Consider the following 22,213-nt stretch of genomic DNA (forward strand, 5'->3'; position numbering starts at 1 on the left):
AGAAGGGCTAAAAGCTATCATTATTAACAATATCTGCAGCAGACTTAGGAGTCTGTGAACTTGCAAAGCTGTGGCAGGATTTCATTGCTTCTCTATGAAGCCAGGGAGAAGGGTTGTTGCTCATAGCATGTTAGTGACAATGGCTTCCATGTCATAGTCACTGTACTGGTTGGGTCCTGCTGCTCCAGTCGAAGTATATCTGAGGCCAAACATTAACTTAACAGGAACAAATCTTACACTGAAGTCTTTCCTGATTCCAAGAGAGCTGCAAACAGAATAGAAATCACAGATGGAAGAGACCCATCCGACCATATCTTGTTTCCATCTCACTGGTGAAATCCTGACCCCACCACAGTCAACAGGAGTTTTGCTATTAACTTCCATGGAGCTAGGATCTCCTTTAGGAGAGAAGCAGGAATGTTTTCTCTAGTATATTCTGCAGTCCATTTCAAGTTACATGAATAAATGGTTGTCTAACCCTTCCCTTGAAGGCTCATTCCTGTCTGGAAGATTTTCCTAGTAGTCAGCCTAAATCTCCCTTTGTTTAACTCTATCCAGTTCCTCCTAGTTCTATCCCTTGTCCCCTCCCCCCGACCTCCTCCCAACAGTCCCTTTCCCTTCTTGGTGTTTGATGCTTCCAGACAAGCATCAGGTTTCCCCTCTTCATCATCACTGCCCAGGAAGCAAGAGTTCTTTCCAGTTTTCCTCTTAATCTCACTGGAGAATCCTGCTGAAATCAGAGCCGAGACACACAAACATGACTATGCCAGAGATCGCAGGCCAACCTTAAATAAGCAAGGAGTCAGTTCCTTGGGGCAGGGAAGGTCTCCTCCAGTGTTTGTACAGCACCCAGTGCAACAGGATCCCTGATCTTGATCCAGGACTTCCAGGCACCACATAACAGCTATTAATAAATAACAGCATTCGAAGTGTCCACTGATAGGTGTGGACCCCACAGTACATCTCAGTGTTCTACTCTCAAAGGGGAAAACATTAGCTAATAACTTAGACTGGAAGAGAATTGACACAGGGACCATCTCATCTTCAACCAATCAGTGAAGGCTTTTCTCCTGGGATAGTTCCAGGGAAATCCCAGCCTGAGACACCCAGCACAGATCAGGTCAGTGAATGCTGTAGCTTGGGACATTTCCCGGGGAGCCCCTGCTGGGGAGAACCCTTTCCTTTGGGCCCTGGTGCTGTCTACATTTGTAGGAACATAGTGTCATACTAGCCATGGACCAATGATCTGGTGTCTCATCTGGCAGTGGACTGTGATATTTTAGAAGACGTTGAAGACCACCCTTAAAGTGTTTGTCCAATTGCTGTACATGGCATGGGGGGGAAAAAATTCTCATCTCCTGCATGGATCAGCTGAAGCGTGAAGCTTGCTTACTCCTCCCTTAGCAAACCTGGTTGTTACTCGTCAGAAAAAAAAATCAAAAAGCTCCTTTTATATCTCCAAAATGATAGGATTTGACACTCCAGCCTCCAGGAGTTCCTCAGACTGTGGGTGGAATATTTCCTTAGTTTAAACTAGGGCTGTCAGGCAATTAAAAAAATTAATCGTGTGATTAATCACACTGTTAACCAATAATAGAATACCATTTATTTAAATATTTTTGGATGTTTTCTACATTTTCAAATATAGTGATTTCAATTATAACAGAATACAAAGTGTACAATGCTCATTTTATATTTTTGATTACAAGTATTTACACTATAAAAAAGAAATAGTATTTTTCATTTCACCTGATACAAGTACTGTAGTGCAATGTCTATCATGAAAGTTGAACTTACTATGTATAATTATGTACAAAAAACTGCATTCAAAAACAAAGTAAAAACTTTAGAGCCAACACATCCACTCAGTCCTACTTCTTGTTCAGCCAATCACTCAGACAAACAAGTTTGTTTACATTTGCAGGAGATAATGCTGCCCGCTTCTTGTTCACAAGGTCACCTGAAAGCAAGAACAGGTGTTCTCATGCCACTGTTGTAGCTGGCATAGCAAGATATTTACATGCCAGATGTGCTAAAAATTCATGTCTCTTCATACTTCAACCACCATTCCAGGGGACATGCGTCCATGCAGATGATGGGTTCTACTCGATAACAGTCCAAAGCAGTGCAGACCAAAGCATGTTCATTTTCCTCATCCGAGTCAGGTGCCACCAGCAGAAGGTTGATTTTCTTTTTTGGTGGTTCAGGTCCTGTAGTTTCCTCATGGAAGGGTTGCTCTTTTAAGACTTCTGACTTTATGATCCACACCCCATCCCACTCAGATTTTGGAAGCCACTTCAGATTCTTAAATCTTGGGTCAAGTGCTGTAGCGATCTTTAGAAATCTCACACTGGTACCTTCTTTGCATTTTGTCAAATCTGCAGCGAAAGTGTTCTTAAAATGAAGATGTGCAGGGTCATCAGCTGAGACTACTATGAAATATATGGCCGAATGTAGGTGAAGCAGAACAGGAGACATACAATTCTCCCCCAAGGAGTTCAGTCACAAATTTAATCAATGCATTTTTGGGAGGGGGGTTGTGTGGGGTTTTTTAAAAACAAGCATCATCAGCATGGAAGCACATCCTCTGGAGGTGGCTGAAGCATGAAGGGGCATGCGAATGCTTAGCATATCTGGCACGTAAATACCTTACAATGCTGGCTAGAAAAGGCCCATGCGAACACCTGTTCTCACTTTCAGGTGACACTGGAAATAAGAGGTGGGCAGCATTACATCCTGTAAATGTAAACAAACTTGTTTGTCTGAGTGATTGACTGAACAAGAAGTAGGACTGAGTGGACTTGTAGGCTCTCAAGTTTTAAATTGTTTTGTTTGAGTTCATTTATGTAACCAAAAAACCCAAAACAAAACTACATTTGTAAGTTGCACTTTCACAATAAAGAGATTGCACTACAGTACTTGTATGAGGTGAACTGAAAAATACTGTCTTTTGTTTCTCATTTTTACAGTGCAAATATTTGTGATCAACATAATATAAACTTAGCAGTGTACTCTTTTTATTCTGTGTTGTAATTTAAATCAATCTATTTGAAAATTTAGAAAACATCCAAAAATCTTTAACAAATTTCAATTGGTATTCTATTGTTTAATGCAATTAAAAAACTGTGATCAATTTTTTTTGAGTTAATCGCATGAACTGCGATTAAATCAACAGCCCTAGTTTGAATTTATCAGCCACTAACTTCATTTCAGTAATAGCAGTTCTCTTATCACAGAGTTATAGGATTAGAAGAGATTGCAAGGGTCATTTAGTCCAGTGGTTTTCAAAGTTTGGTTTGCAATCCAGTACTGAGTCACAGAATGCAAGGTACTGGATTGCCGTGCTCAGCACGCAGGGACCCTGGCAGATGGCCAGTAAAAACTAGTCCCTACCTGTTCTGAAACCACACTGTGCCCCGGAAATGGCCAGCAGCAGGTCCAGCTTGTAGGCGGGAGGTCATGGGGCTCCATGCGCTGCTCCCACCCTGAGCACTGGCTCCGCACTCCCATTGGCTGGTTCCACCTCCGCCTAGAAGCCAGACCTGCTGGCTGCCTCTGGGGCACAGTGCAGTCTGCTGTGCCAGGACAGGCGTAAAGCCAGAGCCCCTTCCTGCACCCCAAACCTCTCATCCCCAGCCCCACCCTAGAGCCCGCACCCCCAGCCCAGAGCCCTGACCCCCTCCCACACCCCAACCATCTGCCCCAGCCCTAAGTCCCTTCCCACCCCCCAAACTCCTCATCCCCAGCTCAGTTGGGTCATGGGAATTGACTATTTTCTTCAACTGAGTCGCCAGAAAAAAAGTTTGAAAACCACTGATCTAGTCTAGCCAAGATGTAGGATATGTTGAGTCTACACCATCCAAGACAGGTGGCTATCCAGACTCCTTTCAAAAAACATCCAGTTTAGGAGCTTCCATGACCTCCCTAGGCAGTCTGTTCCATTGTCTTACTGTTAGGAAGTTTTTCTGAGATTTAATTTAAATCTGCTATGCTGTAGTTTGAACCCACTGCCTCTTGTCCTGTGTCCATGGCAAGAGAGAACTTTTCTCCATCTTTTATTGCGTCAGTCTTTCAAGTATTTGAAGACCGATATGTCTCCCCTTAATCACCTCTTTTCCAAGTTAAACATGCCAGTTCCTTCAGCCTTTGCTCTTATGATTTGTATTCCATCTCTGATCATCTTTGTCACACCCCTGGATCCTTTCTAAACATCGGTGACCAAAATTGGTCATGTTACTCCAGCTGAGGCCTAACCAGCACCCAATATAGTGGTACTATCACCTTGCGTGACTTGCATGCTATGCCTCTGTTAATGGAAACTAAAATTGCATTTGCTTTTTTTTTTCCCCCCGCAACAGTATTGCACTGTTGATTCATGCTGAGGTTAGAAGTTGCGGTGGATCACAGATTGTTGGGAGCAGTGCTGCTGCCAAGCCAGCTATCCCCCTTCTGTATTTGTGCATTTGGTTTTTCTTCTTTAAGTATAGTGCCTTACGTTTGTCTTTGTTGAATTTCATTGTCATCTATATTCCAGTTCTCCAATTTAAGATCCCTTGGAGGAATGGGATAAAATTCAAAAATGTTGGCTACTCCCCCCGCTTTGTCTCATCTGCAAATTTGGTCACTGTGCTCTCTATTCCTATATGCAGGTAATTAATAAATGTTAAACCCTGGACCCAGAACAGATCCCTGTGGAACCCCATGCAAGACCTCCTTCTAATCGGACATCATTCCATTAAGAGTTACTCACTATTTGCAGTTTAACCAATTATGTATCCACTTAATGGTAATGCCACCAAGCCCACATTTCTCCAGCTTACTTATCAGAATGTCGTGTGGGATGGTGTCAAAAGCCTCGCTAAAGTCCAGGTATATTATGTCCACCATATTTCCCCTACCCACCAAACCCGTTACTCTATCAAAGAAGGAAATCAAACTGGTTTGACATGATTTATTCTTAGTAATTCCACGCTGGCTGCTAACAATGACCCGTTCATCCTCCAGATATTTGCAAGTTGAAGGTTTCATACATTGCTTGAGTAGCTTCCCAGGTATCAAGGTCAGGCTAACTGGTCTATAGTTTCCCAGTTCCTCCTTTTTAAGGGATGGGCACTATGTTAACCCTTCTCCAGTCTTCCAAGACCTCTCTTGTCATCTGTGAATTTGCAAATATTATTGCAAGTGGCTCCAACATTTCTTCAGCTAATTTATTCAGCACCCTGGGGTGAAAGACGTCAGGCCCCACTGACTTGATACATCAGATAGCATATGAACAGAGAGACTGATGCATTTGCACTAGACTAACTCTTCTCTAACAATCTCTACCTACTCTGCAAAGGAACCCTATATGCTGCTACTGATATCTTTCCTGCCCTTTTTGGACCTTTTTCATCTTGGCTTAACATTTAAGACAAGGAGCCCAACAATGGGCAAAGCTATGATGTCTCACTCTCTTATGATATAACATATTATACCATGGCCAGTGTTAAAAAAGCAAGTAGAATGTTGGGACAGAATTAGCTGCAGATGATTCCATGGCGCTCTCACATCAGGTCTCAATTTTTCACAGATTTCTCTTAGAGTTCATATCCCACAGCTGGCCTTTACATTTTGGGGTTGGCTTAGCTCACCACCAGCTTCTTTGCTGTGGAAACTCAGCTGCTTGTGGATGGGGCTCTCCTATAGCTATCAATATTGAAAAGAAAATTCAAGGGACAATTTTCTATAAAAGCATGTAGTTTGGGAGACACTAGGCTGAAATGCAAGGGTGCCAAGTGGTGAGTGTTAGAGAAAATAACCCAAGTAGGATCCAGAGTAACCCATTACATAAGTGTACTCTGTCTGCTCAGAGCCCTGGCCTCCAGACTTAGAGATGCTGGACAGCACCATAAATTCAATACAATTCACTAACCTAACAGGTGTGCGTCTGTTCCAGCTTATTCCTTCCTCCATCTCTGTATTCCCATCTTTTCCTTCCATTCTGTACGTTTTCCTTCTTGTGTCTTGCTTCCATACCTACTTGGGTCTAGTTCACCCCCCAGCCCATCTGAAAAGCAGTACCTCCTCTCCTGTCCTCCCACTGTTGCCCCATTCTCTGTTGAGCCCCCTGGTTGTCTTCCAGGTTATGTTGTCTCTCCCCTACTGCTGTTCTCTTTGCTCACCATTGTCTCAGTGGGGTCACCCTGGCTCCCCTCTGCATTCCATTGTCTTCTCAACATCAACATTGAGTTCTACTGTCCTGGATGCAGTGCTTTACAAACATTAACTCATTATTAATGGGCTCAGTGCTGACCATGTCCTTGGTACTGTACACAACACAAAGGTAAATATAGTCGCTGCCCTGCTGAGCTTGCAGTCTGACCGACAGATGTACGTGGGAGAACGGTCCTGCTATTATGGGGAACTTTCCTAGCTTCTGCACAACCCTGGTGAAGTGGGCTAGCGAAAGGATCTGAGTCCTCACTCCCACTTCCTTTACCCAGAGGCATCCCTGCCCTTGAAGGCTCCCCTTCCACTCTCCTGTCTGGCAGAGTCCTCGTAACCCCAACAAGGCTGGGCCCAGGATTCCTGGGGGGCTTGACCACCTACCCTGCTGTGGTCACCTGGCACAGGGGCTAGGGTGTCCCAGCTCTGGGGTACTCTCTCTGCACTGGGCACTTCCCTGACCCACTGATCATTTCATACAATTTAAGGCAAATACAAGTTTTTTATCAATTAAAAAAAAAGAATAAGGAAAAATGGGAAAGGTTAAAGGAAAACACATCACCCTGCTCTGTGACAGGAAACATTACAAACAGTGTCTGTGGACCGTGAGGGCACTTCACAGTCTGTTTCTTATGGGTCCCAGGGCTCCTTCTCAGGTCTTGGCTGTGCTGCAGGGATGCTGCGGGTTGGACACTTGCAATGGTGGTGGCTACTCACCTCCAGACTTTGGGTGGTGGGACCCTTCTTCCCAGCGTCAGCCCCCCATCGGGTTAAGATCTCTCTCCCAGTCTGGCCTGCAAGAACCCTTGGCTGGGGGGGGTCTTTCTGAGCTGGGCCCTTTGCCCAAGGTCCCCCCTTGGCTGGCCCCAGTTGCTCACCACACTTGGCTCTGTGGCTGCAGCCCTGTTCCCAGCACAGGATCTGCTCGCCCTGGGCTGTGTCTCTGGCTCTGTGGCTGCAGCTCTCAACCTTGACCTGCTTCCTGGGCTGCTTTTCTGGCCCCTCTGGCTGGCCCAGCTCTGCTCCCCAGCTCCGCTTGGGCCCCTGCTTTCTCCTTAGCTCAGCCCCTCTCTGTCTGACCCCGGCAATCCCAGCTCACACGGAGGACGGGACCCCTCCTGTTCTCCTGACTCCCTGATTAGCCTGCCCGCCCTGTCATTCAGGCTGACCTGTAGCATTGGCCTCTCCCCATTGTTCCTGGGGACTGTCAGTCTCAGGGTCCTGATTCCCCATCGACCCTTCCCCTTTTAGTACAGGGAGCTAGCCAACCAAAACACCCCCACTGAATGTTAGTAAGGGGGCAACAGTTCCCCTACACAGAACAGACTGTTTTTTTGCAAATTCTAATGAGATAAGTAACAGCTAGCCCCCATCCAGGTCTGTATATCACGCTGTCCCACCAATAGGCCATCCAGGATAGCTTACCACCAGCTCAAGATCATGGACCAAGCTCAGCACTTGGATTCTCCCCCTCCCCTCTCCTTTCCCCCATTGTTGTTGATTGTACCAGCTTTCTCGCCATTGCTCAGGCTTGCAATCTCAGGGACATCTTGGACTCTATTCTCTTCTCCCCACCCAACCAGGAAGTAAGTGCATTTCTGAATCACTCCACTAGCTCCCTCTTGCTCATCATATTGAATTTAAACTTCTCTCCACCTTCAGAGCCCGCAGAATTCAGCCCCAACCTCTATCTCAGCTCCCACCTCTAATCTTGGTAACCCTAACCCTCTTTGCTCCACCAGCAATATCAATCTGTAGACCTCAGTTTCCTTCACCCATTGCCACCTTCATGCCTGCTCCCATCCTTCCCCTCCCTATCTTCATCTACTACCCCCCACCCTCACCTTGTACAATCTCTCCAAAAGACTCACTTCTTCTGTAATGCTCAAAGAAAAGAATTAAAGGTTTAAAAAATTATCTAAGGGAAATTGTCCTTTTCATGACCCTCCCAGCACATCTTATCAGTCTGTCTCCTGTCTCAAGGATAGGAACTGTCTTGTATGGTGGTGAGCATGTTGTTGGAGCTTAAATATAATAAGTGTTTTACATAAATACAGATTTGACAGTTTCAGATCCAGGGAAACATTTGTCAATGTGAACTTCTGTTTTGACTCACTGAGAGCATGTGCCGGTTATGTGGGTTCCCCAGGGGGATCCTACAGCCCTGCTACACCATGCCCATTGGTGCCCTTAGGATGTGGGCCTCCTACACCAGACAAAGTGGTGGGTGAGTGGGGCATGGGTTAAATACAAAAAGGGATTTCAGAGTCCAAGCTGGGGGGCTCCCTGACCTGAGGCACTGAGATGCAGCTGTGCTTGGACTAGCATTGGGAAGAAGAGTGTGATCTGAGCAGAAGCCAGGACAGAATACTTAGGGCAGCTGTTATGTCCCCAATGTGCGTTTTGTTCAATTTCCTTTGTTGGTTTGGAATTTACAGCCTGATAAGCTGCAGGAAAGAAAGGCAGCCAGAGACTTTCATGGTGTGTGTTGTTTCTGATTGAACAGGAATAAGAGGGGAACCCCAGAGCAGGTTTTTATTGTTTAACCTGGGCCACCTGTGAAGTCTCTTTCCAGCTGCTCCAGCTCTGGCCCTGCCACACTCATTGAGCTGTGTAACTTGTATCATAGTATGTCTGTTAGTGACATGCAGCTTGGATCTAGCTGAAATTTGGACAAGTGACATCTGGACAACAGAAAAATTGATTGAATCAACATGATCATTGTGCAAAAACCGCACTCTGGAATTAAACTCTGACCACCTTCCACTCCATCACCTCTAATAAGTAGAGTTTATAGATGAGGAAACTTGGCCAAGTCACTTAACCTCCGCAGCCTTGAGCTAGAGAGGTGGTCAGTGGCAGCACTGAGACAAGACCACAGAAATCCCTAGCTCAGTCCAGATGAGCATGATGTTGCCACATGTTACTGAGCTGCCTCTGAGGCCACAGGCCACATTAGCTACTCAGCAAAGAACATCTCAGCTGCCAGGAGGAAAACTGGAGTTAGCTCCAGCATCAGCAGTAGTTCCTGCTCCTCATAGGTGTGAAGTCATGATCTAGGTTTCTGGATGATTCACAAATGACAGACCCGCTACAACAGGAATGGGTTAATATCACTGGGTTTTCATGGCTCTCTCAGCTAGGAAAAATCAGGAGACTTCTCCCCTGCAAACCCGAGATTGATCTTGCCAGCTACAGAATCCTAGTGTCAGGCGGCAGGCCATGCCAGTGTGTCTCCTCTACCAGGCTACAGGAGAGAGGTTGGTACCCCTCCTTACCATACGCTTATCCAATGTGTATTTCAGCAGCCATCTGGCTGTTCAGCCCAACAAGGACTTCAAGTCTGTATGAAGTTCCACACTAGTCTTGGTTTTTCATTAAAAATTAGCATGTCTAAACAAGACCACTTTATTCAACTCCCCCCTCCTACCTTTTGGTGGGTCAGAAAAAAAAATTGAAACTAGACATGCATCACTGCTGGCTTTGCAAACATATTTCAGCCTCCTCAGCCCATTTCTAGTTTTCAATTGTGAAACTATGTTTAGTATCATCAGCAAATGCCACCAACTTTAGAGGAACTCAATACATCAGTGATCTAGAGGAGGAACTAACTAATATACAGAGCCTGGGGTTTCCGCTATTAACTTCTCTATGCTCTAAGTAGTAACTAGCCACAACATTTCTTTATTTCCTACCACAAAATCAGTTCTTAGTCCACAACAATACTTTGTCCCAGGGTTATTTATTTTCCTCAATAACCTTTTAAGGGACTTTGTGTTCTGAGTTAGTACTTAAAGCTTTTGGGAATAACTATTTGTAGAGGAAAATATAAATACAGGGCTTGGCACATTTAAGAAAACAAATATTTAATTGTGTAGTAAACAGATCTAGAGAGCATTGATTTGTTTGTCTGCCCTGAATGGGGGCACCTCCAGAACTGCCACCTATAAATATCATGAAGAATATTGACTTAGTATTGGCTTAAGTGGGCAAGTACCACCCCCTGTGACTAATCCATCTTTATATTAGGTCTTCAGCCTCACAGCACTGAGCCTTCACCTTCTGAATTACAGCTGGTCAAATAAGGAAAATCCAAATTTACCAAATACAGTTATGAATGCAACTTCACTCTGCTGCTATTCACAATGGAGCCCTGATCTCGACTGGGACATTTAGACACATCCATCATACAAAGAGTTAATAGCTAATTGGTCAGTAATCAGGTGACCATAGGGTATTTGTGAAAGCATTCCTAGAAGTTTCACACATTTTAGCACCAGAGGTGATTTTTCTTGTCATTTGTGCCAGGAAGTGCTTAACTCATTATTCAGGATTTGTTGTTTATTGAAAAAAAAAATTTCATTCATCCAAAGAGTAGCAGTATTGCCATGTGACATAAGTGAGCCTTCAGCCACCAGATAAGTAGCACCAAATAAACAGAGTAAAGAGTTTATTTAAACAAACAAACAAAAACACCCCCCCCCCCAAAACCCATGAACTGAAAAGGGCAAACCACCCATGACACAGAAACTGCACCTGACTTTGCATCCCCTCTGCCACATTTTGTGGGTTTACAATTGCAGTTTCTTTCTTTTTATCCTTTCCCTTGTTGCTGTGAAATAGACCCACACAACCAACTAGGGAAAACCAATTAACTGAGCATATAGGGGGGACAGTGAAACCGACACTACACAATGTGCTGTCAAATGTACTGAACCAATAAAATAGAGAAAAGTATTTTCCTCATCTAACCTGTTAGCCATAGTGCTCTTAGTTGGAACAGTAATAAGTAAAACATTTTCAGACAGAATGTGGTTTTAAAGTTGATGGTGTCCCTCTAGAATACCAAAGTTGTTTGCAGAAATCAGGATAAATTTATGAATGACTCCCAAACACAAAAAAGGTCTAAATTTGCTCTAAATATTTTTGTAATGAGTAATCTAAACAGCTCTATTCCTTATATAGAGACCCCACCACATTAAGTAATGTCCATCTTCTGGGTCTGCAAGTGTGATTTTTGTCTAATCTTTGCTTGTCTTTTACACTGCAAGCTCCTTGGGGCAGGATCTGTATCTTGTAAGGTGTTGAACACACTGATACTTAGCAAATACTTAATATTGAATGATCTATATCACTTCCTGCAACACCTGCCTTTTTCTTAGCCAAGTACTGACCAGGCCTACCTCCACTCAGCTTTTGCTGCCTGAGGAGGGATGGTTGCAGCTGATTTATTAAGAAACAGTGACTTCTAAGTACCTACTTCTATTCAAACAAACCAGCAAGTGGTCAAGCACTCACCACCAGAGCGCTGGACTTTTAAACCATTCCATCTCTTCCTGTGCCCAGGAGGGCTGGAAAGGCTGGAAGGAAAAACAGGAGAGACAGATCTTGGAGCTGGAATTTACCTGTGAACCTACTGCAAAAGAAGAGTGTTTGCTACAGAGTCTATACTAGCTAGAGCAGTGGTTCTTCAATTGTGGTCCACCGCTTTTGTTCAGGGAAAGCACCTGGCACATTGGGCTGGTTTGTTTACCTGCCACGTCCACAGGTTCAGCCAATCGTGGCTCCCACTGGCCGCAGTTCGCTGCTCCAGGCCAATGGGGGCCGCAGAAAGCGGCGCGGGCTGAGGGACGTGCTGGCCGCCCTTCCCGCAGCCCTCATTGGTCTGGAGCGATGAACCGCGGCCAGTGGGAGCTGCGATCAGCTAAACTTGTGGACACGGCAGGTAAACAAACCAGCCCAGTGCACCAGGGACTTTTCCTGAATAAGCAGTGGACCACAGTTGAGAACCACTGAGCTAGAGGCTCCTACATCTCATTGTTCTGTTGAGAACATTTGCTAGCATGCACCTTTCTCCTTTGCGAGTTACACTGGAATCCTATTCTACAGTTCAGGGCTCTGTTTTTCCGAGAACGTGCCTCTTGGGCTAAACAATTGGATCGGGTCCCTGAACCTGACATAGGGCTTGTCAACACAGGTGTGTGTGTGTGCTGAACTGGATTGATTTGATGTATGTTATTTAACTTACTGAACGTAAGCCATGATAATAGCATGCACACACGTGGGACACTTGTTCCTTCTTTCAGTTCACATCATTGTGTACAGATGGCAGTGCCTTGCTAAGCCATGATAATAGCATGCACACACGTGGACTAAGCATGTGGCATTTCTCAGAGGGTATCCCTTGGTCCTTTGCCGCTCAGCAGTGGGCATTCAAGGATTTTCTGCATTGGAGGAACCCAGATAGGTTCAAAACTTTTTAAAAATCCCATGATGCCACTGTCTTTGCCCATGCCGAACACTTAATTTTCTCAATTTGTGACTGGCTCTGGGGATCAGGTGGGAGATGGGCATCCAGATGCCTAAAGTGAGGCTACAGAGTGCATGCCCAGAGGCAAAAACTTCGGGGCTCTGTGAATTCAGGCACCTACTGGGTTAGGTGACAGCTGAGTGGGAGTTTGTGAATCACCGTGGTGCCTAACTATGGGATTTAGGAGCCTAAGTACCTTCATGGTTCATTTCCGAGGTACCTATGGCTGACAGCAGTTCAAAATTGGTCAGGGCTCTCTGGGAGTTAGTTCCTCCCACCAGCTGTTAGTTAAGGTGCTTGCCTCTGTTGCTTTTGTGATCAGACAAGAAGAAAATGAAACAAACAAAAATAGAAGGAATAAAGTGAAACTCCTAACACTGCTTTTCTCTGCTGCTGCTGCCCCCTTCATCCACCAGACTTCTAACCCCCAGTACCTCTCCCAGACAATTGACCTTTACCCTCTGAATGTAGTGAAATGGACCGTTTTCACAGAATTCATCAGATTTTGTTCCCTTTCATGGAATATCAGTTTGCACTTTTCACTGGAAATTTTATAGGTTTTGCTAAGGGCCAAATCTGCTGCAGCAAAAATGGAGTGGCTATTTCGGAGTGATAAACCAGCCAATAAAACCCCCAAAGTCAATAAAATCATTGGGGTCCCCTAGTAGTTGCATTTGTGATATTTATTGAGTTGTATAGTCCCTCTTGGAGGAAATTCCTGGTGGGAGATGTGCCTCCACAGAGGGAAGAGTCTCTGAGGAATTTTGTGCCAGTAGAGCTGGAATCGTATTGTTTTCTGGCATTACGTTTTTCGTGGCTTATCATGAAAGACAGAAAGATATTAATTAGAAAAAGGGCCAAAAGATTTACTTCTGGAAGACTGGTTGGGCCAGGGATAGTGAATGAGACTTAGAGTCTTTCACCAGTTCCAGTGCAACCCCTGAATCATTAGTCTCTGATGTCTGTTTAATGGCCATTTTGTGAAATGGGTTTGGTGGGTCTCAGGCCAGTTCCTCATGGGCAGGTATCCAGGTCACAAAAGCCACCATCACCACAACTGGCATGAATTGGCCTGCTTTCTGGCATTCTCTACAGTGATGTCAAGGGTTGAGTGGGCCATGGAGCCCAAGTTACTCTCACACCCCTAGAGGGGGTCCTCTCGTCCAGGTCAGGCTGAAGGATGTTGACAGGAGCCACCATGTGGAGGAAGTTTGTCCCCCCCTGCCTCTGCTATATGTATTGGGTGCATACAGAGACATTCCATCCTCCACAGCTGTCAGTGCAGCACCTTTCGCCTGTGTTCAAGTCAACACAAGAAAAAGTAAAGCAACAACCAACCCTGAGTTGTGTCCTTTTAGGGGAGGCCCTCTGGGGTTCCCTGCTTCTGCCTTCCCTACTTTGGGTCTATATCATTCTCTCTGGAGTCCCTCAACCCAGGGAGGGACGGGGAAAAATACGTCTCAAAAACTCCTCTTACCCCGCCTCACAAAAATGTTGTCTGCAGAATCCTGCTCTCATCCCCTGCTGATCTGGAGGAAAACAAGGGAAGTCACAATCATTTGCAGGAAGCATTTTCCTCTGGTGACAAAAGCCATTTTCAGAAAGGATTAATGTTCCTTCTTGTTGCATATTTCCTCAGTTCAGGAAAACTTGTACAACTGAAGAACCCACCAAATGAGGTATGTGGTACTTGAACCTCCAAAATCTTTATGGCCAGGGTCATTTTATGCAGGATTTTTGCTGAAGCCACAGATTTTCCAATCGGATTTTGCTTCATTTTCCTTTAATTCTCCTATTTTCACTCTTTTTATCATTAAAAAAACCAAACATAAAACAAGACAAAACTTTCACTGAAAAGCACTCTGCAATGTTGCCTGAATGCGAATAGTCTCTGAGCAGCACGTAGCCCAGAGTTATATTTTCAAATACAGTGTGGTATTCATTGCAGCATTTGAACAGCCCTTTCCAAAATTAACTCGCTTTATGCACAGAAATAGCTTGAATTTTCAGACCTGTCGAATAACCACAACCTCGGCTGAAGGCAATGAGATCTGCACGTGCTCAGAACCTTTGCAAATGAGGTCATAACTCCCTAATCACCACAACAACTGATGAGTTAGGTAGCACCTTCTTTTTGCAAATGGCCAACTCTAATGCTACTTTTCAAATATATCTTGTCAAACTTGTAAAACTGATGTTATCTGGTGATATAAATAATCATAGTAAATATTTGACAATCTAGCAAATTACCTGATACATTTCTTATTATCACTACCTTGGCCCCTACATATTATTCTTTCCAAGTTCCCAGGCCAAGCCAATCACCATGGTATCTGAGTACCCGTTTTCGTACGGACCTATTTCTAAGTGTTTGGACTTTAGTGCTGTCAGTTTTTCATCTAAGCCCCCAACCCACTAATTTATTTAGTATTTTAATCTGTTTATCTATTAAAGCTCTTATTCCACAAAGCACATGTTAAACTCAACAGAGGTGGACGTTAAACAAGTGCTTAAGTGCATTGCTGAACTGATGCCTAAACCATATACTGAAAATGCCCAGGTAGATGGCCACTGGGGATTAATAAGACAGGGGCTTTTCAGTTTGGAAAAGAGACGATTAAGAGGGGGATATGATACAGGTCTATAAAATTATGACAAGTGTGGAGAAAGTAAATAAGGAAGTGTTATTTGCTCCTTCTCATAACACAAGAACTAGGGGTCACCAAATGAAATTAATAGGCAGCAGGTTTAAAACAAACAAAAGGAAGTATTTCTTCACACAGCACATAGTCAACCTGTGGAACTCTTTGCCAGAGGATGTTGTGAAGGCCAAGACTATAACAGGGTTCAAAAAAGAACTAGATAAATTCATGGAGGATAGGTCCATCGATGGCTATTAGCCAGGATGTGCCGGTATGGTGTCTCTAGTGCCTCTGTAATTGCCAGAAGCTGGGAATTGGTGACAGGGGATGGATCACTTGATGGTTACCTGTTCTGTTCATTCCCTCTGAAGCACGTGGCATTGGTCACTGTCAGAAGACAGGATACTGGGCTAGATGGACCTTTGGTCTGACCCAGTATGGCCTTTCTTATATTCTTATATACAAAGTTCCCTCTTTATATTGCTCCCCTAATATACGTCTCCTGTGTTTTGGTTACTCACACCTCTGAATTCCTCTAAGATAGTTACACACAGATAGTGTCTGACTTTCCTATAGGCCTTTTATCCTAAAGGATGCCAACATGTTTTTAAAATTATGCACACAGGAAATATACATATCTCTGCCATTCCCTACCTGTGGCTTATTGAGTCACCTCACCAACAATGCCTGCCCGTTTGTCCTCTTCCCCCACAAATGTCTTTGTGCTTTCTTCCACTCTGCTCCTTACATATAAAACACAATCCCCACACTGATCCATAAAGCCACTACCTTTTCCCTCCTTAAGATCCATTTTGTCTGTGACACCTATGGAAAACTGCCATCTGAAAATGCCCAGGTGGATGGCCAGTGGGGATTGCTGATATCTGTTTTATGTGTTTGTTTTAAAGTCAAGTTGAGACTGTAGCTAGTCTATGCAGCCACGTATCCCTATCACTATTACCCTTCTCCTTCCTCCCCTATTCCCCCCTTTTGTTTTTTTTACACTTCTTCCATGACCGTGTCTTAGATTCTGGGCTTTCTGGGGGCAGAGATCATCTTTCTACAGGTTTGCAGAGCTCCTGTTCCTGACTAGGGACTTGGAAGCTACTGCAATACAAATAATAAATGGCAATAATGCAGTCATTTTCCAGTGGAATATGACAACAATTTAACAGAGAAGAGCAGCAATACAAAACAATTCAGTGTAAGCAGAACACCATATACCTTTGAAACTGCAGGAGGAATTTAGGTAGGCAGAATGTAATTCCCCAAATTGGAATTTTCCCAGGACACCAAAACTAACATCTTCCCAAAAAGGTTCATTACAAAAACTGTCCAGAAGTGATCAGAATCTCAATTTTACATCATCTGACAGATGGTACCTCCAGCACCATACTAAGGTGTCAGTTCAGTGCTTCCTTGGGGGGATGAGCACCACTTAATGCATCGCGAGAACCTTTACTGCAGCTCTGAGTTTTTCTTCGAGGTCTCCCATAAAAGCGTTGACCAAGAACTTACCCTGGTCAGTTTGTGAGTGCTGACACAATCGCTTTGTGAGGTGATCTAGAAGCAAAGCCTCTGCTATAACACACAGACACTATCTGACCCACAAGAAATTGTTCTGAGAAAAGGTTTCAGGGATAATTAACAAGACAGTTACATTTCCTGGACATAGCAGCCAAAGGGAGATTGCACAGATGAAGTCAGGAAATCTCATCAGAGTCACTCAAGGGCTGTTGAACATGCTGAAGTTCAAAGAGCCATGTCATGGGGATTAAGCCTTTATGTCATTTCCATGAGAAATGATTGAAGAGTTTAATGTAATTTACAAGGAATCTGGATGGACATTGGAATACATTAAAAAACGTAGTTGACTACAGTGGGCTGGGAGGTTTGTTCCAACTGCTGCTGGGGAAGGCAACTCTTATGCTTCTTGAACATGAAGTGATCACCTGCCACCTTGGGAATAAATTCTTCGCCACAAGAGCTACAGCATGGCACATTTAGCTAAGTGCATTGTGGGTATTTTTGCCTTCCTTTGAAATACTGGGCATATGTGTCACTGCCAAGGGCAGGAAAAGGGCCTACATGGATTAATGTGCCCAGGTACAAAAATGTATTTGGTTATGGTTATTTCTCTGTATTATAGCAGCACTCACACTGCGCAAGGCACTGTCCACACACACACACACTGGTAGGCCCAGCCCCTAGAGCTCTCAGTCTTTTGTCTGCACAAGTCAAGTAGAATTCCCCCAGTGCCTGTCTATTTACTGCCCTGGCACCCCACTCCAGCCCTGCATCCAGCCTCAGAGTCCAGGGGGAAGTACATTCACTTTTCTTACCCTGCCCGGATCATCACCCAGTATGGGCCTCAGAAGTAGCCCCACTGCTGTCTTTCTTCTCCCACCATCACCACCTGATAGAGCTAGCTCACCATGAGTCAGTGAGGAGAACTGACAGAACTAAGATGCCCCCAGCCCAACCCAGAGGGGTAGGTGTGTGCTGATGGGTAACAGCGACCCAGGGGTCTGCTAGGAATGTAATCTGAGGCAACTAGAGCTGCCTTTGAGTGACTTGTCTGGGGTGGGTAGGGATTGTGAGGTGGATGTAAATTCAGATAGAAAATGCACGCTGCTAATAACACTGACTCTGCACTGCGCTGCAGGAGGATGGAGGGCTTAGCACGAGCAGCTCCAGGGGCCTCTTCTAGCAAGGGGAAGGGAATCATTCCTTTCCCTCCAACTTTTGGGGAAATGGGGAAAGTGATTTGCAGAAATAGATGGTTAAGAGTAAACAGTTCAGAGAGGTTCAAGGGCCTCGCCTCTGCTAACTCCTAACTCCCTGATCTACCAGCCACTTTCCTCGGGACACAAGTATGCAGGGACCAGGGTTGGCAAACGTCTGATTCTTCCCTTTCTCTGGCTAGCTCTCTGGAGATCTGCCTCCCTGGCAAAGGACAATCCGAGAGAGCTGGGGGAAGGAAGAGCCATTGTTCTCTTGGGTCACATCAGGTCGCCACTTCATTTCAAACATCTTTGCCTAATTATCCGCCGAGAGTGCACCCCTCCCCCGCACACTGCGCAGGAGCGACACTGATTTACACCAGGCCGGAGGAAGCAACAGCCAATGGGCTCCCACACCTGTTCCGTGCGCGAGTTCTAGTCACTCGCCCAAAGTCTGGGCTGCGTGCATGGGGGGAACGCATTTCCATAGGCTTTGCGCCACTGATTTCCCATCCAAAACGGGCATTGCTCTGGGACTGAACTTGTGCAGCACCCGGATTCCCTTGAGCAGAGGAATCTTCTTTGTGGTGGCACCCCCCAGGCTATCTGCCCCTTCCAGCCTCCTTTGTGGGATTAGGTTTGGAAAGCCCAGGTAGCCCAGGGGAATGCCACTGGCTTTCAGACCAGGAAGAAAGGAATCTGAGGACCCAAGGAAATGCCTTCTGCCAGGTTGTGCTGGGTGAGAGAAAAGAGAGCATGGGGGACCCACCAACGCTCGAGTCATAACCTCAGCGGGCTTTTTTTTTTTTTTTACCAGACTGAACGGTTTCATTCCCTTTTCCTCCTCCTCCTCCTCCTCTTCCTCCTGCTGCTGTGACTTTTGCCTGTATATTATCACACTGCAGGGCTGCACGGCTCCAGCACATCCAAAGAGGCCATATCAGCATTAACCAATTCTTGTGAAAGCAAAAAAGTCCAACCAGCCAACAGACAGAACAAAGGAGCAACAAGGGAGATGGGGGAGGGGAGACTGGGACCCAGGAAAATGGTGTGATTTGCCTTAAGCTACTTTTCTTCTAGTGTGGTTTGGCAGGGGCTCGGAGGCCCCCCTGTGCTTCCCCCTCCTACCTTGCAGTCTCTTATGCAGGATCTAACTGAATACTCTTCTGATTGCAAGTATTTCTCCAGCAAGAGGTCAAACTCCTCATATTTTTCCTGAGCGTGTTGGTCCAGCCTCTGATAAGCCTGGACGCAGCTGCTACACGCCTTTCCGTCCAGAGCACCGGCTGCAGCAGCCACGAAATCCACCATCAGGTTGTCCAAACTGCAATCCAAGCTGTCTGGGTCGGCCATGCCCAGCAGCAGGTCCCAGATCGTGTAAGTATCACAAAAAGAGAGGTTGAAGTTCCTAAAATAAGCCTTTAAGAAGTTTATTTTGGAGGAGGAAGAGGAAAAAAAAGAGGCTGATGAAGAAGAGGAGGAGGAGGAGGAGGGGGGTGGCCTTAAGGGTACAGAAGGGAAAGAGCCCAAGAGTCGCTGCAAGGAATACAATTTGGTGCAAGCTGAGTCCAGATCGAAATGACCCCGGGCACCAGTGCAATATGGGATCGGAGCAGCAAATTTGGTCAAATTGCTTAAAAAAATCTCACACCTCCCCTCCTGTGACTGTTGATCCCCTGTCAGTAGGAAATGTGGCTGGAAGGCGCGCTGGCTTGCGTCCCCCCAAGGCGTCTGCATGGCTAAGCTCCTATCCTTGGATCTGAGCTTGGCTCCAGCACAGAGCCACAGATGATCAGAGAGGAGGACAGTGAAAAATAGAAGGGATGCCAGAGACATTCGCCATTTCTGTGCCCTCTCGGAATCAGCGCAGGGTTTGTCGTTTTGTCTTGGTGCACAACAAATTTTTAACACAGCGTCATCTTCTCTTGGATACATCCAAGCCCCCCTGATCATATTTTAGGGGCTGAGTGGGGGGGCTACTGCGGTCTCCGGTGTGGTTCTCTTTGCTCCTCTCCTCTTATAGACTCCCCCCAACAATGTCACCTACCTCCTCTGAAGCATGGTGTGATGATGGGCATCATTCTCATGGCTAGAAACAAGGAAGTGCCTTCCCCTCCTCCACCACCTCCTCCTGGGCGGCTAAATGCTACCCCCAGCCATTGCATGTTGCTGCGGGAGGAAAAATCAGCGCCACGGTCCTCAACACGTCCAGGCTGCTGTTCGCCGACGCCGGTCCCTACAGCGAGCCGCTCAGCCCCGAGCGGAGCCAGGCAGAAGCATACTCCGCCTCCCCACAGTCAGCGCCTGGCCCTCCTCATCCTCACCCCGCCGGGGCGCCTCGCCTCCTCTCCGCTCTCCTGCCCGCCTCTGCTCCCCGCTGCACGCACAGTCACTCCGCTTTCCTCTTTCTTTTTTGGTGGGCAACGTTTTTCCCGTTCCTGATCATCCTGGATCGGTGTCTCCTGTTTTCCATCCCCCCTCAATCTGTCGCCATCTTCAGCTGTACAGAGAACACCTTGAGAAATTGATCCGGGGGGGGGGGGGGGGGGACGCGGGGGGGGGGGGGAGGGGGAAGCGGAGGGAAGGCGCGTGCGCGCTCCTCGTCCCCGCTTCATCTCCCCTGCCATTTGTTTTGTGCCTCCCCTCCCCCCAAAGCCAGCCTCTCCATTCACTCCAGGGAGCCGTTCATTCATCCGAGCCGCTCTTCCCAGCCTTCATTCAGGCGCCGCCCCCCCGCCCCCCCCGGCAGCCCGCGCACACAGCGCGCTGGGGCACGGGGCACGCGCGGCACCTTGGCCCGGGGGCTGGTCCCTGCTGCAGGTGGCGTGTGCTCCGCGCTCCCCCGCCGCCGCACGGTGTCTGGCCGCCCCCGGAGTTCATCCTGGGGGGCTAATGTCTCTGTGCCTGTGCCACCGCGGCAGATCCTCCCCAGGCTCTCGGATCCAAGGGGCTGCGAGCGTCTCCTCTCCTCCTGGCCGCCTCCTGCCCCCCCCCCCCCCCCCCCCAGCCTTGCATCTCCTCACTGAGCTGGAAGAATAAGTTGCCTGGATTCAGGAAGCAGGTCCCGGACCAAGCGGACATTGCTTCTGCGCGGGGCTCGCTCTGCCCCAGGCGGGCTGCGGGGCTGAGCTCCTGGGGGAAGACGCGGGGCGCTGGGGGCGGGCGCCGCGGTCCACCCAGGGGCTAGCAGGTGCCGCGGTGCTGAAGGACAGCTCCTGCCACAGCTCAGCCAGACCCAGAGGGAGACGGAGGGCCCCACAGCGCCTTCCCTGGCTGCAGCCTTCCTGTCTGTAGCATCCCCCCGCCTGCGCTGGCTGCCAGGGTGCTAACGATTTGTTTGTGCACAAGTTTGGAAGCGCAGTGACATTGATCGGCTCTGGCCGAGCCCGGTTCCGTGTGTTTTCCCAGGAAACAGCTGTTTAGAGAGGAAGGGAAATCCTGGGAGCCATGCTCGGAAAGGAATTTACAGGAGCTGACAAAGCAGGATGGGAGCTGAGCTGGAAGATCCGAGCTTCGTTACGTTTCTAAGGCTGGAGCCAGTTACGGAGAGCGGGGCATCTGCTTAATCCAGAGACAGCAGCGCGGGGGTCAGAGCTGCGCAGGGATCCGGGCTCTCTCTGCAGCGAGGTTCCTAGTGGAGATGGGTTACGTCTCTTTAGCCGTCTCCTCCTTTCTGCCGGGACCTCCCTCGATGCTGCCCTTCTACTAACCCCGGGGAGACCGCGGAGAAGCCCCAGCCCAGACCCGGGCTCTTTCCGAGCCTGGCAAAGCGCCCCGGGTAATTCCTGTCCGGGAAGCAGCTGTTCTGCACAGACAGAGGCTTCGCGCTAACCGGGTCCGTCTGCACCCCCAGGTCAATCCCACTGGGCCTCGCTGGGTGGCTTGGCACGACAGCCACCGTCAGAGACGGCGAGCGGCAGCACGAGCCAGGTGTGGCTCCGTTTATTACTGGCACACTCAGGAGGGACTCATCCCATTGTCTATTCCCATGTAACCAACCCTGGGACTCCGCCAGGGAGAAGATACCAGCGCGACCGGGCTAGTACCCCAGCGAGCAGAGCTGTCTGGCAATGTGCGGCTCTTCGCCTTAGAATTACCAGGGCTGGAAGGGACCTCAGGGGTCATCTAGTCCAACCCCCTGCTCAAAGCAGGACCAATCCCCAATTTTTGCCCCAGATCCCTAAATGGCCCCCTCAAGGAATGAACTCAGAGCCCTAGGTTTAGCAGGCCAATGCCCAAACCACTGAGCTATCCCTCCCCCCAAAACACATGCCTCCATTGGCCGGGAATCAAGCCCCGGTCAACTGCTTGGAAGGAAACTATGCTCACCATGA

The 22,213-nt window shown here is 47.3% G+C and overlaps 1 protein-coding gene across 2 annotated transcripts in view; it reads right to left on the minus strand.

Annotated features, from left to right (window-relative positions):
* The window catches only part of NALF2 (NALCN channel auxiliary factor 2), an 87,171-nt gene extending 66,772 nt beyond the window's left edge, over window positions 1–20,399 (minus strand). Inside the window, exon 1 of one of the 2 annotated variants that reach the window (XM_048864611.2) lies at window positions 19,008–20,399. In XM_048864611.2, the coding sequence (XP_048720568.2) occupies window positions 19,008–19,832 (825 nt within the window). In that variant the 5' untranslated portion in view covers window positions 19,833–20,399. The other variant, XM_075132462.1, reaches the window with a different exon arrangement.
* Between the last annotated feature and the right edge of the window lie 1,814 nt (window positions 20,400–22,213).

The sequence above is a fragment of the Caretta caretta genome, chromosome 9 (assembly GCF_965140235.1).
Source record: "Caretta caretta isolate rCarCar2 chromosome 9, rCarCar1.hap1, whole genome shotgun sequence".
NCBI lineage: Eukaryota > Metazoa > Chordata > Testudines > Cheloniidae > Caretta > Caretta caretta.